Raw genomic sequence first — 19,156 nt, 5'->3', positions numbered from 1 at the left:
TCTATCTATCTAAAGCACAGTTACAAGCAGTTACCAGGCCACTGGTCCAACCTGGACAGTCATTGAAGATGTAGATTCATTTCAACAAATGTGCTAGCCGGCATGGCTCAGGGGCTGAGGGTCAACCTATAAATCAGGAGGTCACAGTTCAATTACCAGTTAGGGGACATGCCCGGGTTGCAGGCTTGATCCTCAGTGTGAAGCATGCAGGAGGCAACCAATCAATGATTCTCTCTCATCATTGATGTTTCTATCTCTCTTTGCCTGTCTCTTCCTCTCTGAAATGAATAAAAATATATATTTAAAACAAACACACACACACACACACACACACAAATGTTTCAGTTAGCAACTTGAAGATTGCCTTTGCTATGAACTTTGCTAGTTGAAGCACACTTTGGGGTATTCCTCAAAAGGCCAAGGAGATGCAGACAACAGGAATAAGTCCAGGAGTTACCTATTATTTCTGATATTTCTTTATTCATGGGATTGCTGTGCCATATCTTTTTAAGTTTTGGCCATACTCTATATTATGTTTTATTTAAATTGATTCTCCAAAGACTCCTTTTAAAAAATTATTTCTACATGTAAGATAAAAATCAGTCAGTGGCGATTTTTATGGACTTGGGTCTTTAGCTTACTGTGCATGTAAGTCCTCTACAACATGTTATATCTCCAGCCACACATCTGTATAATTATTTTGAGAAGCACATAACTCTATACTTTATCAAAAGATTTCTATTTTCCAAGGTGAACTATGTGGAAAATCAAAGTAAACGTATTAAGTTGGCAATGTCTTTTGAAACCTATTGATATAATTACAAGATTCAGCTTAAAGGTAAATTGCAGTATATACATACAGAAACTTACGTGTGTTTTCATGCCTAGGGAGATTTACATGTGATAATATTTACTATTATAAGGAAATTCTAAGAAAAGACGCCTTAGCATTGGTGTGTGAATATGACACTTTACCTAAATTCATTTTCTCACTTTAGTTTGTTCATGTGTCTCTGCTACAAAAGGCTGGTAGTCAAAAGAACTACCAGTAACTAGTTGAGTAACTTCAGGTAAGTCATTTTAACTTTTCTGGTTCTCACTTAAACCAAATGATCTCTTCAAGTTATTTCTAAAGTGCACATTCAGTAATTTGATGAGATCTATCTTTTGGATAAATTGTAGGTAGGAACTACTCTACACAGTCCCTGTTCCTCTGGATATGGGCTTTTGTTCCTCACTTTTAGTCAGAGCTACTTTGTCCCTAACCAACTATACCTACTTTAGGAAAACCTCACTGCAAGGACTCAACATTGATGAGGGAGCAATACTAAAACAACATCCTCCATCTGGCCCAATAAAATAAGTCCAAAGCATGTGTCTTCTCTGGAGAAACCTCCCAGGCCTCCCTAGCTTAATGCCCTAGTCTTATCCCTTTCCTCATTCTTCTTCTACATGCATTTATCTGAACTTCCCCTTCCTAATCTACTTCCACCTCTAGATTGACATCCAAGCTGATATTTGCCAATGCAGACAGAGAAGGGTTAATGAAAGACAGTCAGCAAAAAACTTGAGATTCATTTCAACTTGAAGCAAAAATTGTGGTTTTATATGCTCCCTACCAACATAAAACACAGCTTTTCTCTAAAATCTCAATTATTATTCATAATCCTAATCTTTTATTAACAATTCACATCTTTCATGGACACACATTTACTTCTCTGTTCTCTCATGTCAAAACTGCATTCCAGCCCAGCCAGGTGTGGCTCAGCAGTTGAGTGTCCAGCCAGGAACCAAGAGGTCACAAGAACCTTGATTCTTGGTTAAGGCATATGCCTAGGTTGCAGGCTTGTAAGGGGCATGCAAGAGGTAGCCAATCAATGATTATTTCTCACCATCGATGTTTCTATCTCTCCCTTCCTCTCCCTGCCTCTCTGAAATCAATATTCTATCTATCTATCTATCTATCTATCTATCTATCTATCTATCTATCTATAATCATGTTCCTTAGTGCAATGATCCGACTATGGGCTGATTTCTCTGGAAACTGCCAGAATTTCTCTTTTTACCTTCCTTTTATTTCTAATAGCAGTTGTAGATTGGCATAGAGCCAAAATGGGAGTTGAAATGTGCATTGCATCATTTGTCATGTTAGCTACAAAGGAAGCAGCAGAGGTACCGGAAATGAAATGAGGAAATTTCTGATAAACAACTCTGATGGTTATCTAGAAAGTGAATTGAATCATAGATATCAGAATTTGACACTGCATTTTTGAATTGCACTATTAGAGATAACTGCCTCCCACCTAGATAATGATATCAATTTAATTCCAAATGTGAGTGTGGGTTTATAGTCATTCCATTCTGTGGTAGTGTCAGAGAACATTTATTTAACAGGCTCCTGTGGAGCACATTTGAATTTGGAAAAAGAAATGATTAATTAAACATAACCTGGGTACCCTTGATATGGATATTATCATAGTATTTGTAAGTAAAATGAATGAATTTACCTTTTAACAGGCTCAGTAGGCATCAGTGCAAACATGCCCTGTTATCAAGCAGTTTAAACCTTTTTTAATATAGAATAGGAAGTTAATTGATGCTTTTCTCATTGGGCTTGCAATTAAATAAAGATTGTTTAACTCAAGCACCTCGTACTGGTCCTTTCTCTAATTTGGTAATTTAAAAAGGCCTCAATTACTGAGAGAGGAGACAAAGGAGGAACAGTAAGCTTCTGGAAAAACTTAAAATCTTTGCTGCACCCCAGACTGGCCCCGGTTTGTTCCCCTTCATCATGGGAGTAGCTCTTGCCATCATTTAAAAAGCTTGACCTGCATTTTAAGAGACTTACTGGTATTATTGGTTTTGCCTCTACAGACTTATAATTCCATTACCTGTTCTTAGGAGGAAAAAGCAAACAGAGGCTTAAAAGCTGAGTGCCTCTACACTCTCATCTTCTTGTTCTTCATTCTTATCCAGGCAGGAAGGCCATGGGATACTTTGTCTCTTAGCAAAGGAATATTTTCAGATATAGAGGTATTGCACAAGACAACTGGTCAGAGAAGTTAAGTGGTTGCTGCTTTCCCTGCAGGACTGTGCATTGATAGACTTCTCTTTCCCCCACCTCTCCCTTCCTTCCCCCTCCCATTCTATGTCTCTTTTTCTGATCCTTAAATTGGCCTTTCCTAGTAAAAGGTCAATATGTTTTCACGCTTGAGAAATTTCATTCAAGAATTTTTGTCAATGGACAAGTCATAAGAAGCTCTTCCATTTTAGGGCTGGTTGACGTCACCAAGGAGGCGATAAATATCTGTTGATATAATTGGATGTGAGATTCAGTGTTGAGATAGCAAAAATTCTGCCCCTGGTTTCCTGGCAGGGCCCAATGATTTATGCAGGAGCAGAGGCAGCACGCAATCGAGCTGTCAAGAGAGCGTCAGCTTATTAGGCAAATGCTGCGTGATTTCAGAAGAGGGTCGACGCTATAAAATCCCACTCCAGGCTCTGGTGTGGAGAAACTCAGAGCCCAAGTCCGTTGAGAGACTGAAGAGGAAGAGAAGAGGGGAGAAAAAACCCACAGGGGAAACAAAGGAGAGAGAAAGAAAACCCCTGAAGAAGCCGGGAGACATTAATCTGCAGCAGCTGCCTCAGAAGGTAGGAACCTAGACGGAAACTTTGCACTGCCTGAGCTGCCACGGTGCGCGCTGCAGAGCCCTGCCCCTGCCCTTGCCCTTCCAGTGGTGTGTGTGTGTGTGTGTGTGTGTGTGTGTTTGCTGACTGCCTGAAGATCCCGATAGTAGCTGGGATGTGGCAAAAGCAAACTTAGACGGCTACTTATCCTTACCCGAACTTCCAATTATTCCTTTCTGGCTGTGTGGAGGAGCACCCCATGGATCCCGATCCCCGAAAGAAGGGCGCTGGAGCAGGGATGGATGATGAGGAGGAGGACCAGGCGCAGCTTTTAATTTGGAGGGAAAGGCTGAAACATCTGAAAGGGAGTAGGAGTTAAGAGCGGCTGAGGTCTTCAATTTGTAGATCCTTTCTAGAGCTCGGGAAATCAGTTTTAGAGATCGTTAGGAAGGGGATTCGGGGACTGTCCCTTTGGGGGTTTCGGAAGGAGAGGGGCCATTCCAGCCTGGCGAGGCGAGGGGCTGAGCTTTGGTGCCTAACCCCGCAGGCGTTCGTTTTTCCTGCTCCCCTTTTCACTCCAGCTCTGTAAGTCCTACTTCGGGAGCTTCAGCACTGCGGACAGCGCCCGCCCGAGCCCAGCCAGGTCTGCGAGTCCGGTGGGAAGACGATCCCCCCACCCCCCACCCCCCGCCACACACACACACACACACACACACACACACACACACACACACACACAGCGCACCTCCCAGTTGCGCTAAACTGTGACCAACTCTTTCTCTCTTTCCTTCTTCTAGTGCCTCTAACATGAGACTGCCGCTGCTGGTGACCGCGGGCGTCCTGCTCGTGGCTCTCCTGCCCTGCCCGCCATGCAGGGCTCTCCTCATCAGGGGGCCCGTCCCAGGCGCCCGACAGGCCCCACAACTTCCCCAGCCCCTAGATTTCTTCCAGCCGCCGCCGACGCAGGTCCTTCCAGTTCGGCAGGTCCCGCTCATCCTGGGGGAAGAATACTTCTTCCGCCAAGGTAGCCTCAATAAGAGCCCCGCTGCTCCCCTCTGGTCAGCCTCCTCGCCCCTCGCCGGCCGCAGCAGCAGCCACCTTTCCCCTCAAGAGGTAGCCACCAACTTTTTCCGCGCGTTGAGGCAGCTGCGGTCGCTTCCCCGGCGCCCGCTCGAGAGACCTGCGGGTCCCCCTGAGCGTGGTGCTGAGAGCGCCCTCCGCGGTCCACAGGAGGCCCCGGAAAGGGAGAGGCGATCCGGGGAAACTACCACCTCACTGGATCTCACCTTCCACATCCTCCGAGAAGTCTTGAAAATGGCCAAGGCTGAGCAGTTAGCACAGCAAGCTGAAAGCAACAGGAAACTGATGGATTTTGTTGGGAAATGAAACGGTGCGTTTGGCCAAAGCGATTCTGCGTTTGGCCAAAGTGGTTCCGCATTTAGCACAAAAATAAAAATAAAAAATAATAATACAGTATTCTGTACCATAGTGTGGCTCTGATACCATTTGTTTATTTTTATATAGCTTGATACGTAGAGGATGTATAGCAAGAGCGCCTGTTCTCCTTAATTAGAATGCACAAAGTGTATTCATGTGAAGTAATAGCGACAAAATAGTATTTGTATTGTCTACTTTTAGTTTCCATTTCCAGGTGTCTTTAATGTGTTTAAAAGAGTATAGACCCAGGAGGAAACGTTTTGAAGAAGAAGACAGAAATCACCAATATGATTTTGCTGTGGTCTGAATCAAATAGAATGTCATTCTCTTTGGTGGGTGAGAGAAATCATGTAAGCTCTTTGAAATCAACTTTTTCTTGTAAATGTTTCAGTAATAAAACATCCTTACAATCCCTGGTCAATTTGTTTGTGTAAGAGAATGTTCAATAGTTATCTTATATAATAAAAGGCTAATATGCAAATTGACCAAACTGCAGAAGGACCTGTTGCTTATGATGCACACTGACCACCAGGGGGCAGACACTCAGCACAGGAGCTGCCCCCTGGTGGTCAGTGTGCTCCCACAGGGGGAGTGCTACTAAGCCAGAAGCCAGGCTCACAGCAGGCGAGCAGCCTCTTCCACCTCCGCACAAGTGCTAAGGACCCCTCTGGGGGGGGGGGGTGGGGTATTTAACTGCCAGCAGGTGGATGTGGACATCCCTTGATGGGTCCCAGTCTGTGAGAGGGAGCAGGCTGGGCTGAGGGATATTTCCTCCCCCACCCCCACCCCAGTGCATGAATGTCATGCACTGGACCTCAAGTGTTTTTAATAAATGCTGCAAAGGTAATCCTAACTACTTTTTCTTTTCAATAATAGTAGTAGAAATAGTCTCAGCTATTGGACTCCTCCACACTTACTTAGAAACAAGTAAAGACAAAATCTCTTGCATTTTTTTTCTACTATAAATACAAAGATAAGCCATGGCTAACACAGATTCTGCAGTCTCCCTGGATTCATCTCTGTACCTCAGATTATTCTTCTAAGACTGAGTTAAAAATTTGAGAAGTTGCTTCCAGTCTAAGACTTGTTAATTCTAGACATGGAAAGTCTACTCATAATGGAAATAACATTTAGCCATGATTAACTATAAGATGTAAACTAATTGGGGAGAGTTGAGGAAGGAGGAAAGGGAAAGAGGAGAATGGTTGAGGAAGGGCACTTTTACAAACTATAGAGCCAAATTTCTCTCTCTCTTTTTTTTTTCTATGAGAAAGTCTCATACATTATTCAGCCATTATTTTGCTATCATAAATAATTTTTCTAAGCTCTTTTCCAATGCCTACTTAAATATATATATATATATATATATATATATATATATATATATATAATTGATTTTTTACAAAAAGGAAGGGAGAGAGATAGTTAGAAACATCGATCAGCTGCCTCCTGCACACCCCCCACTGGGGATGTGCCCACAAACAAGGTACATGCCCATGACTGGAATCAAACCTGGGACCTTTCAGTCTACAGGCTGGTGCTCTATCCACTGAGCCAAACTGGTTTTGGTCAATGCCTACTTTTAATAGGAGAAACTTGATAGCCTCTCTACTTAAAACAATTAAATTTAGTTGCTATGAAATGGCTCTTGAGACAATTTCTATAAATATTTTGGCTTTAATACCTCCACAAATACCTTCCTCATTATGTCTATACCAACAGTATTCACTTTCATTTTAGTAATATAAACTATCTCTATTCACTTCTGAATTCAAACAACACATCTAGTTAGTTTTACAATGCATTCACCTTTGGTAGTTTAGTTACAACTTAAAAAATGCAATTGAGCCCTATCTGTTTTTTCTAAGTGGATAGAGCATCAGCCTGTGGACTAGTGGTCCATGAGTTACAAAAGGTTGGTGACCACTGGTTTAAGGAAACCTTTGAAGCAGCAATTGCCAACTGGTGGTCCACTAGGTACGAAAGTTTGGCAACCACTGGACTAAAGGGTCCTGTTTTCAATTCTAGTCAGGGTCACACACCAGGATCCAGGCTTGATCCCCAGTGGGGGGTGTACAGAAGGCAGCTGATCAATGATTCTCTCTCATCATTGATGTTTCTATCTCTTTCTCCCTCTCCCTTCCTCTCTGAAATCAATAAAAATATTTTTTCAAAAAAGAACCTCATCCAAAATTTAACATCTTACACAATTATTAACACAAAATTAACCATGGAGTTAATTGTAAAATATCTACACTAATAAAAGAGAAACATGCAAATTAACCATCACTCCATTATGCCCACCAGTCAAGCAGAGCAAATATGCAAATTAACCGAACAAAGATGGCAGTTAATTTGCATACACAGAGGGAGTGAGGAGTGAAGACTGAAGACAGCATAGAAGGAAGAGGGAGGGAAAGTGAGGCTTTGGTGGCAGTGGGAGGGAAAGCAAGGGGGGTTGAGGAGATGCGGCGGTGGGAGGAAGTGCAGGGTGGTGGGAGAGAAATCATGGGGCAGCAGTGAGGGCGGGAGGGAAAGTGCAGGGAGTAGAGCAGAGGCGGTGGGAGGGAAGGGAAAGTGGGGGGAGGGAAAGCAGCAGGAGGGAAAGTGCAGGCGGCAGAAGTGTGGTGGTGGCAGGAGGGAAACCCTCTGGAAACTCTGGTCTTGCAGGAATCTTCCTGCAGCAGGCCTTTAGTGAGACTATAAAACTCCTAGATTAAAAAAAAAATCAATTGATTGTTTAATACTTCAAAATTAATTTGGATGTATGAAGATGCTTCTTCCCTTGGGACCTTTTAAATACTTGACTAATGGATTAATAAGATAAAACACTGAATAAATCATTATAAGACTAAGTTGCTAAAAACAGCATTTATTTAAGAGTTCATACAGAGTAAAGTATTTATGTTCTGAAGGAAGCATTATGGTGGCACAAATAAAACATGATTTAAATATATATACACACACATATATAATGTAGTATATATATATGTTTATATGTGTATATATATATATGTGTGTGTGTGTATACATACATATATATTTAAATACATAAAGTTGTGTCTCATTGGATACATGAGAAAGTAGATGGTTCTTGTAGAAAGGTATTTTCTCCCAATTAAAGTGCTTGTTATCTGCATATCTAAAACTAGATTAGAAAAATGTCACAAGAAATGTCCTAGGCTTTTAGCCTTCTGGACTACGAAAGTGTCAGAGTCAAAGAACATTTCTAGATATACATCCAGCAACATATATTATGGAAAAGAGGAAACCTTTGTGAAACATATCATACCTTTGGTCAATGATTTACCTTTTGTTCACATATTGATAAATTAGTCATTTCTAAATTAATAGTGAATTTCACTGACCATCTGCATTGTTAACAAGGAAAGAGAAAAAGAGCTATTATATAAAAACAAAAGCCAGTGCCTATTAGAGACAAGAGTGTAGTGCTCACTTTTTTCAACGCTTGCCACTTGTTACTGACACATGCTCACATATACCACACTGACACATTCTTTATACTGTTTCCCACACAATGAAAGATTTGCATAATATCAAGTTTCTTTTTCCCAATGCTTTCTGCAACTGTTTTCCCTTAATGTGTTAGATAAATCATCTGGAATTAAAGATTTTTCTTCTGTTGCAGAAATCTTGTTCTGAGGTCCCTTTCATCATTTACATCATAGTAATTTCATCTGGGTTCCCTGCTACTTGTGTGCATTTCAGCCAGGCAGACAGAGGGACAGCAGTTGGAATGAACATCATTCATTCAGGGAGTTCAACCAGGAAAAGGAGAAGATATGGCGAGCTGGCTCAGAATCAGCTCCATTCCCACTCCCTGACGCTGCAGCCTGTCCCTGGAGGGGAGGGTCCTCAAATCCAATCTGCAACAGAAGGAAATGTGAATGAGAGAAGGAAGAGGCTAGTCCTTTTTGGGTTGGTCCAGTCACTTTTCTACCAAGGAGAAAGGATCATCATCATAATAATTATATAGAACATAATTATTATTAGGGATGGGAAGCAAGCTCAGGTTATTTTGGCCATGGTCAAGAGCCATGAAAAATGCACACTCATGATCCAAAAAGGGGCAGCAGTAATGCATGCAGTGGGAAGTTCTTGGGAAAGAGTCCAGGCTATTCTACTTTTTTTCAAAGGCCACTTGTACATTATTTACTGAAAGGAAATTGTTATGAAGCTAATGGGGAATTTGGATGTAGAAAAATCTGTAGAATAAATAAAATCCCATTTTAAATTACATTGTTACATCACATGATATTGCAGGAGAAATCTCAGCACTGCTAAAGTAAGAATTTCTACTAGGATGTGAATATATATAGTATAATTTTTGCAAAAATGCAGGCTTAGTTTTGAACAAATCATGACTGAAAGGACTTTTTTTCTTTAGGCCATAAAATCTAATAACATCAATACTTCTAAAGAAATATTTGTCTTTTATAGCTACCACTATATAAAAAAAAACACTTCTCTTTTATAGATACATGACACATACAAGTTATAATTTTGAAGTAATTGTTCAATCTAATCTATAAGTGAAATTTATAGGGTAGGTCAAAAGTAAGTTTACAGTTATATGTATAGAAGATAATACAATAATCAAATAATAATACAAGAATAAACTCCATGTTTCACATATTTACAACTATAAACCTACTTTTGCCACACCCTGAATTTATGTTGTTTTGAGTTTATAAAGAAGTCTTGTTGAAATGCAATTTGATGTATAAACTCAAACTCCTTATACTTAAAGGGACCATGACAAACACAGGTCTTCCTAGGAGAGCTAACAAAGACAGGCTAAGACATATTCTGATGACTTAGATTATCCCACTGGATTAAAACGCCATTGATTTCAAAGCAATGAGGTACACACTTGCATTCAACTTAGATACTCCTTGTGAGTTTATGAAGCTGCTATATGAATGGACAATACCTATCACAGGCAAAGCAGAACTTGCATAAATACTAGTTTGCAGTAGTTTTGTTACCACTCAAAATAATTTCAAGTGAAAAATGAGTGCCTGTCCTGCACTTTACCAGATTTTACCCTAAATATACTGTGTTTCCCCGAAAATAAGACATCCTCCAAAAATAAGACCTACTTATAGGTTTCCTTCTGAGTGAAATATAAGGCATCCCCCGAAAATAAGGTTCCCCCTAGGCTAAACATGAGAGATTTGGTCCACTGATTCTGAAAGAAATGGAGTCACAAGAAATTCACCAGGAAATTCAGGAATTGGATTGTTATGATGATGTTCCAGAAGATGATGACATGATTGTCATTGAATAAATGAGTAAATTCTTGATACTGTAGGATTCACAGTTTGTCTGGTTTGTGTTGACAACTACCGTACTATCGTACAGGTAATAAATTTCCTTTATTTTCATTTAACAATAAATGTGTACCATATTCTTCTTCATGGAAAAATAAGACAGCCCCTGAAAATAAGACCTACCGCATCTTTGGGAGCAAAAATTAATATAAGACACTGTCTTATTTTCGGGGAAACAGGGTATGTTTTGGGGTACTGTTTCAAGTTCAGCAAAATTATCCCAAGTCCTTATGACTTTGGAATTATCTCTCCGTGGCTATGTTGCTCCCTAAGATGATGAAATCATATTAGCCACACTAGAACAAAACTGAGGCATGTGGTTTTCTATGAAGGAACAGTTGAGACATCGACTGCAGTTGGGCTTTTTAAAAAAGGTTGCTATTGGATTCTGTTGGTAATGGCTTGGCTACCTCAATGTGTTTGAAGTTGAGGTGGAATGAACATAATTTTGACAGAATCCTGTGCCTATTTACACACATCAAATTTGTCTCCCCACCATAATCACCTTATTCTCACAAATCTTAAAACAACAACAACAACCACCACCACCACCACCACTAAGTAAACTGGGCATATAATTGACGTATAAAATCATTCTGAAGGAGTAAATATGAATTCTGCCTAGAGGTACAGAACAAGTCCATTTTGTAGCTTCTTTTCCTTGAAGACAATTTCTAATTTTAAAAAACTACCACAGTAGCTGTTATAAAATATCTAAAGGATGATGCTAGTTCAGTAACATATTTTCTGCAGAGAGATGTAGTCTGTGTGAAACTGCTGGTTGCTAACCATTTGAAACTGCTTTCAGAATTTCCATATATTTTTTGGTTTTTCTGTACTCGAGTTTAAAATCTTTCATTTTAAATGTTATTAGTTACTAATACCCTATAGTCTTCAAAACTTGATATTATACAGTCTGCTGCTTTCACACCCTCATGTTTTCAGTCAGTTATGAGATTTCCTTCCAAACAATATGGAACTTATCTTTCAGATAAGCTGTCTTTCAGAGAAGAAAGGCCAGTGCTAGAGTGGGGGTCCACAGCAGAGGTTATCCAGAATATCTTTGGAAGAAAAATATTTAAAAATCAGGGGCAAGGATGTGGAGAAAAAGAAACTCTTTTGCTGTTGATGGGAATCTAAAATGGTGTATCTATGTGGAAAATAGTAAGATGGTTCCTCAAAAAATTCAACATGAAATGACCACATCACACAGCAATTCCGTTTTTGGATATATACTTAAAAGCAGGAACTCACACAGGTTTTTGCACACTTGTGTTTATAGCAGCCCTATTTACTATAGTTAGGAGGTGGAAGCAACCCAAGTGTCCATCCCTGGATGAATAAACAAAACGTGGCATGTACATATAGTGCAATATTATTCAGCCTTAAAAAGAAGGGAAATTCTGGCACATGCTGAAGCATCCATCTTATATAAAAACTGTTGTTTGAAATTTTAACCCTGCTATTTGGCTTCTGTAAATCCTTGCTTGCTAAGACTATTCCCACTTCAGAGAGGCCATTAAAACTTCCCCAGACAAGGTTATCAGTGTGGTGCCAGGCCAGGCCTCTGGTTGAGGTCTCAAGGCCCTAGTACATACGAGCTCTTTAAGAATTTACAAAAGGGGGTGGAAAAAACCATATTTGGGAGACAAAGAAGGTAAAAACATATAAATAGGGAGAATTCCTGCATTTTGGGGCCCAGAATTTGAGCGACATTTTCCTCTGGACCCGGGCGTCATAAATATAACTCCATCTCTCTAAATATTGCTTTGTTCTTCTCGGTTCTCTGTAACAATGCTACTGAAACAGGAATTTTTAGGGTTGAAAAAAGACAGGTTTAGGAAATTTTAGAAATTAAGAGGACCATGGAAGAACACAGGGCTGCAGAGCAGCAGCAGGTGTGTCTCCATAGAATAGGGGAGCTGAAAAGCTGCAATAGGTAAATTTCCATAGAATGAGGGAGCTGGAAATAGCAGAAGATCTATATTTATAAAATAAAGGGAAGGAAGCTTCTCATCCAGAAGAAGAAAGCCCAAAGGAAATAAGAAAAAAAGGGAAGAGGGGAGGAAAATCTCACATGTCCTATGTGAGGTTTGACCTTGAAGCTCAGAAGTTACTATAGTAACCATTCTAAGGGGAAAGTGACCAATCAGAGGGGATATCAAGGCACACAGATCTACAGCCTTTATAAACTCAGTCCCCTGCCCACATGGGAGTCTTCCCCCTCCCCACATGGGAGTCTGTACTTGTTATTTAATAAATTTCCACCTTTGCTATACCACCTTCCGTCCGTGGACAAAGAGCCCATCCTGACCAGAGGAACATCCATTTCACTACAACATGAATGAACCTTGAGGACACTGGCTAAATATATTAAGCCCATCAGAAAAAGACAAATACTGTATGATTCTACTTATATGAGCTATCTAAAGTAGCAAATTCATAGAAACAGAAAGTAGAATGGTGGTTGACATTGGCTAGGGGTAGAGGGCAATGGGGGTTGTTTCAGTTTGGGTACAGACTTTCAGTTTTGCAGCATGAAAAAGTTCTGGTGATTAGTTATACAACAAAGGGAATATACTTAACATCACTGAAATATAATTTAGAAATTGTTAAAATGATAATCTTTATGTTATATATTTTTACCATATTTTTTTAAAATTAGGAGACTTCACATTAAAATCTGAATTTGTAAGTTTTGACAAAATGGAAATATAGCACCCAGAAATAATCTGCATGGGGTGCTGGGCAGTGATGCTCCTTTGAAATAAGTTAGTGTGTTTCTCTCTCTCTCTCTCTCTCTCTCTCTCTCTCTCTCTCTCTCTCTCTCTCTCTCTCTCTCTCTCTTTCTCAGTCCTGCTTTGCTTTCCACAGTGCCCACAACCCCCTTTTGCCTCCCTGATGCAAGCCTGGTTTCAGTGGCTACTTATCATTGTGCTTGTACAATTGCTGTGCTTAGAACAGGGTTAAGAGGAAAGCAAATTATATCTTGTATTTATGCATCTGTCAACATTTTCTTTTACTTGACCTGCTTTTCCATTAATGTTACCTTCTTAGTCAGAAGGGCAATACCAGCTTGTTGCTCTTAATAGAAGGCTAGGTTTAGTAGGAAGGTGTCAAAGAAAAGAGAGTAAAATGCTCAGTGGAATATTTGACTTGATTTTCATGCTAAGTGTGATGAATTTTTTTTAAAATCCAACATGTTTCTTGTGGCAAGATTCTTGAAAATCAAAGCATGAAACTGCTTTCGTTGTTCAACTGAGGCCAGATGTGTTCCTGGGCACTTAATATAGGAATATAACTGGGTGCAGATTGGTGAACATGCTCTTGCTTTGGCTTGTGGGCAATGCCAGCAACCCCTTTTTACCTAAATGGCCCACCAACTGAACAAAACTAAACAGATGCTTTCCTGACATTCATTTTGGCACAAGTCTGGGTAGCCACATTTAGGAGGAGGATTATTATATTTTTGACTGATCCAAAGTAAAAGGGTGAGCTTTGCCAGGTCATTTTGATTAGTAATCAGTTCCCTCAGGCTGCCTCGAAGCTTTCCTAAGACTCCATGAGGTGCCAGCCTCAGCCCTTCCCCACATGATCATCCCCTATATCACCCCTGATCCTGACCCATTAAAATTTATCAATCTTCTGTCCCCTTCCCTCGGGCTTATCCAAGCGATAGTAATTAATCCAATTAACTGAATTGCAAGTAATATATTAATGGGTGACAATGGCTTGATGTACACTCCTGCAAGATAACATTTTGCCTAGAAATGTCCATGTCTTATCCTATGAAACTCATTCACTTTTACTTAACCCAGGAGAAGATGTACTTTGTATTCTGTTTGGGTTGTTTGTGGACTTTGTAACCATGACTGTTGTAGACATGTTAGCCACCATGCTAGGCTACTGACAGGGATGCTAGGGACAGTGAGGAAGTTTGTGTACAGACCCCTTATTCTTGGGCCTATGTCCCCTCTCTGTTGCTGTCAATCACAAATCCAACCTGACAGCAAAATCTGGTAACCACTGCATGTGAAATGCCAGCCTTTCTAGGCCAATCAGAAGAAACCTTGCCTGTTTATAATGAAATACATTTGCCTTAAAGAAATGTGGACAGGAGGGGTAAGGTTAGACTTAAAGCTTCAAAGTGGGCAAGCACACTGCACCTGCTAGGCTGTGTCACAGAATCAAAGCCAGATGCTGGAAACAGGTGTGAGTGGGAACTCTGAATGAGCCACATTTAGAATGCTCATTCAGAAAGACTAAACCCAAGCATTGGCCTGCTCCCCTACTTAGCATTCTTGAACCTCAGACCCTTGGATAGCTCAAGCATTATGAATTCCATACTGGAAAAGAAAGCACAGCCAAGAGCCTGGGCCAGTTGTTATGTCTGAGAAGTAACTGAGGCAGCTCTGTGACTCACACAGGCAAGAGGCTAAGCCCTGGAAACTTTCAGGTCTGACATTGTGGGCATTTCTCTTGCAGGAACGCAGACACTCCTGCTTGGTGACAGAGCAACCAAGATATGTTAGGAATGAAGCCCAGAACTGTGAAAATATAGCACAGTCTCCATGAAAGCTAAAGGAAGAAGAAAATAGGTATTCCCCTATTCCAAAAGGAGTTCTGGAAGGAAAACGCTCACTAAAGAGCATTGTTTTTTTCTTTAGAGGATTTATAGCTATACATATTGAGGGGATGGGAGAAGGGAATTAATTTGGGAGCTTCGTTGACATTAGTCACTTCCCTCTGCTAAGGGAAGAATTGAAGCCAGAGTAATTTCCTCAGGCTTATGAAACAAGCTCTTAACCCAGGGGAAGAAGTATGGTGTATTCTGTGTGGTTTGTTTTAAACATGGTGTCTAGGAATTGATGGGGTCAGATGGGAATCTGGAAGGAGGTAAAACATATATGTCACAGCCTAGCAAAAACTTAAAGCCAACTCTTTTCTCAGATATGGACCTGACCATCGTGAGTCCAGTGTTGAGTGTGTGTGTCCTCACTGTTTCTGAAAGAACTGAATTACAAAGAACTGCTAATTAGATCATTCTTCAGTCAAGGGCTTCTTTGTCTTGTGTTAGACAAATAGGTCAGACAGGTTCTCAAGAGCTATGGGAGGTTGATAGTATTATTATACCCAATTTACAGATGAGAAAACTCAGTCTCAGAAAGATTGAAGAACTTGCTCCAAGTAATTCTAAGATAAAGTGCTGAGAGTTGTTAATAGTGACCACAAATTCAAAGGGAAAAGGAGCAGCTCGTGTTGTTGAGCAGTTGAGACTCAGGATGGCCCACTCCATCCTGGAAGCCAGCTAGAGAGGCAGGTTGGCCAGCAGCATGGGGTGCAACCACAGTATAGGAATGCTCTCATTTGCAATAGACAGTCTCATCCCTATAAGCAGTGGAGGCCAGAAATGACCTCTGCCCTCCGGAGGCTGTGCCAATATGTCATGAGTAGCGAATCAAACCAAGGGAACCTTTGGTCACACTATTTTTGCTTCAGTCACATCAGCCCAGGTGAAGTGGGGATTCACCCACTTTTCCTGGATGTGGGCTTGGCCTCTATTGTATTGTACACACACACTCCATAGGGAAAGACGAGGGATCATTGGGCACCAAGTTCCAACTGCTCTGTGATCTTGAGCAAGTCACTCATCCTCTATGATCCCTCAATATAAAGGGGGGAAGTTTAGCAATTCCTATGTACAGGGTGGTTGGGAGGTTTAAATGAGAGACTCTCTATGAAAGACTTTGTAAATGATAAAGCAATATGTACACATCAGTTACAGCCGTTGCCACATAGAATTGTTTTTTTTAGATGAGTTAACATTATGGTGGATTAATTCTTATTTTTGTGGGCTGCAGTGGGGACAAAGGCATTTCATGGAAATCACCGAGATACATAAATAAGGACAGGAAAAAATCCACAGGATGTACAACACTGATATAGGTCTTAGATTTAATGAAAATAATAAAACAATTTAAAAACACAGGAAGCAAAACTCAATTAGCAATGTCATAACAACTTCCCCAGAGAACTCTCCCTGGTACCTGTGTTGCAGTTTTCATGGAATTGTAGAGCTGTAAGCACAGGTTGCCAGGGGAGATGAATTCATTATATTGCTCACACATAATTTACATTATATTTTCCCTTTTAAAATGGATGCATCCATTTAGCTTCCTATTAGAGTGACATTTACTAAGGATGCTATTTGATCCTGAGAAATTTATTCTATATTTTCTAGTATAGTTTTTTTTTGTCCTTCTAGAAAAGCCCCCAATTGACAGTTATTAGAATGTCACTTTTCCAGCAAGACTAAAAAAAAAATCCCAGAAAAAGAAAATTGTAATTATAGGATATAAATGAAAGAGCATTAATAATGATAATGTAATGGCCTCACTAATGCTTACTTGTTTAAGAAAAACCTTACTCTCTTCTATAATTTTTCTATGTAAAAACGCGTCTATTTCATTATTATAACGTCTTATGATTTCCAGGATTACTAAATCCTGGACAATGTTAAGCAGTAAATGCAGGCCAGTCCTGACCACTGGTCAGTTTTCTATCTATTTTTTTATAATCTTTGAAATTCCAGCACAGTCAGGATACAGGGCATATCAGTGATTTGTAAGCTCGAATCTCCTAATTCAATCACTCTCGGTAGGGATTTCTGTTAAAAAATAGTTCGACACCCTGAATTCCTCAATTAAATTTAGAGAACACAGTTACATTTTCATTCATTTCTGCTGTTCTGGAAAATTAAATAGATCATTTCAAAAAAACACAGAACTTAGAGTCACACTCATGGGAAATCATGTTTTTTATTTCCTGCTTTATTTTTTTTAATGTTCTTATAATAACTTGTGAAATTAATCTTGCTCAGAAAAGAAGACTTCCAGCCCTCTAGCCTTGGGTATCTCCCACCTCTCAGTTTCTGGTCGCAGCTGGGATTGATATTTGCCCTTGAAATCAGAGTCAAAGACCTGGTTTCAAAGGTTATTTGCATGAAAATGGTTTTAGTTGTGTGTGACACCTTGTGGAGACCCAGGGTTCCCCAAGGATACTTGGGCCTGTTGCTCATTCTAGTTTAGGAAAAAATGAATATTTTCAAGGGGACTGAATCTTAGGATGACATAACATTTGATTAAGGTCTTAGGTCTCTGGACACATAGTTTCTGAGAGCCTAGGAACTAAACCCTGAGCTTCAAGAAGACTAAAGAATCTTTGTTAGCTCCCAAGTGTCTTTTTAACTATTTAAACCATAGTTCTTTCTCTTTCCTTACCTTTCCTTTTCTTTCCTCCTTTCTTTCTCAATTGTTTAAAATTTTTTTCCTCTGGAAGTACCTTTATAGAGCATGGGTTGGGAACTAAGATGGTCATGGGCTAATTTTGTTGACATTTTTCATACTGGCCTTGATTTCCACACATCCTTCTGCTATTTTAGAATTAAGAGCTCACAGGTTGGGGTGATCCACATTGTTCTTCAGGTTCTGTCTACACATCTTATGATATGTAGAAAGAAACACTTAGGACAGAAAGGACAAATTGTATTTCCTTAGATTTGGAATCTTGAACCTTCTTTTCTAAGAAAATAAGCCCTGTTTTGGAAATCCCTGGCTCTTGACAGGGTCACCTCTGTGGAAACAGGTTTAGACAGGACAAGGAGTGAACTAGAGTGCAGGTGTGTCATGAAAGTGTACAGAGCCATTAGCTCATAAAGCAATTTACATCAAAGCTAAAAATAGGAACCCACAGGCCAGTGACAACTGATCACCAGATTGTAAAGTTCAGCCTAGTCACTTAAAAGCATCGGGAACCTCAACCATCCCGGCCTTTGCTATATTTGACTTTGTGCATGGCTGGAGAAGGAAGGGGAGACAGACTTGTTAGATTTAGGTCATGAGGCCTTCCCTATGGCCATTTGGAATGCCTTAAGGATTGTCAGCACAAGTTCCTTCCCACCTGCATCCTCTCTTTTCTAAGCTGCCTTAAAAAACAGTATATTTTAGACCCCTCTTTATAGCCATTCAAGGAAGCAGACAGAAAAAGAAGAAAGATAGAAGTTATCTTGTTTTAAACACTTACCTTGGGATTAATTCTTCAAGAAAATGTAAGAATATAGCAATGCTAAGTGTGAATATACCTTAACAGAATTCCAAAATTGATAGAACTTAGAAGATAAGTAGATAAATCCACAATTATATTCAGATATCTCAAAACCCCTCTCTCAGCAATTGATAAAATAAGTTCAATGGAAATTGGTAAGGTTATAATACTCTTGAACAATACTACAAATCAACTGACCTAATTGATATTTGTAGAACACACCACCCAACAACAACAACAACAGAAAATACAATGTTTTCAATTGCACATGGTACATTCACTAAGTTAGATCATATTTTTGGCCATAAAACAAATCTTAATACATTTAAAAGGATTGGAATCATATAAAGAATACTCTTTCTTCACAACAGAATCAAACCAGAAATTAAGCAGAAATATGTCTAGAAAATTTCCCAATATCTAGAAATTAAATACTATTCATCTAAAAGAAGAAAGCAGAAAGTAAAATAGAAAATATTTTGAATTAAATAAAAATGCAACATATCAAATTTTGTGGGATGATCTAAGCAGTGATTAAATGAACATTTATAGCATTATGTGCTTTTATTAGAAAAATATATATATTTAAAATCAATAATCCAAGCTTTAACCCTAAGGAACTAGAATGAGAAGAA

At 39.7% G+C, this 19,156-nt stretch overlaps 2 protein-coding genes across 3 annotated transcripts in view; one reads left to right on the top strand and one right to left on the bottom strand.

The window, feature by feature from the left end:
• Positions 1 to 3,365: 3,365 nt before the first annotated feature.
• On the top strand, positions 3,366 to 5,486 carry CRH (corticotropin releasing hormone). Its single transcript, XM_036437088.2, has 2 exons — positions 3,366 to 3,651; positions 4,425 to 5,486. The coding sequence occupies exon 2, from the start codon at positions 4,435 to 4,437 to the stop codon at positions 5,011 to 5,013; it is 579 nt and encodes a 192-aa protein (XP_036292981.1). The 5' UTR covers positions 3,366 to 3,651; positions 4,425 to 4,434; the 3' UTR covers positions 5,014 to 5,486.
• A 2,438-nt stretch (positions 5,487 to 7,924) lies between these two features.
• The window catches only part of TRIM55 (tripartite motif containing 55), a 41,071-nt gene continuing 29,839 nt past the window's right edge, over positions 7,925 to 19,156 (bottom strand). For both annotated transcript variants that reach the window (XM_036437045.2, XM_036437047.2), the window contains one exon: positions 7,925 to 8,951. In XM_036437045.2, coding sequence (XP_036292938.1) covers positions 8,829 to 8,951 — 123 coding nt within the window. In that variant the 3' untranslated portion in view covers positions 7,925 to 8,828. The remainder of the gene's footprint in view (positions 8,952 to 19,156) is intronic.

Source organism: Pipistrellus kuhlii, unplaced genomic scaffold, assembly GCF_014108245.1.
Source record: "Pipistrellus kuhlii isolate mPipKuh1 unplaced genomic scaffold, mPipKuh1.p scaffold_m20_p_14, whole genome shotgun sequence".
NCBI lineage: Eukaryota > Metazoa > Chordata > Mammalia > Chiroptera > Vespertilionidae > Pipistrellus > Pipistrellus kuhlii.
This window is presented reverse-complemented; position numbering and strand designations above follow the sequence as displayed.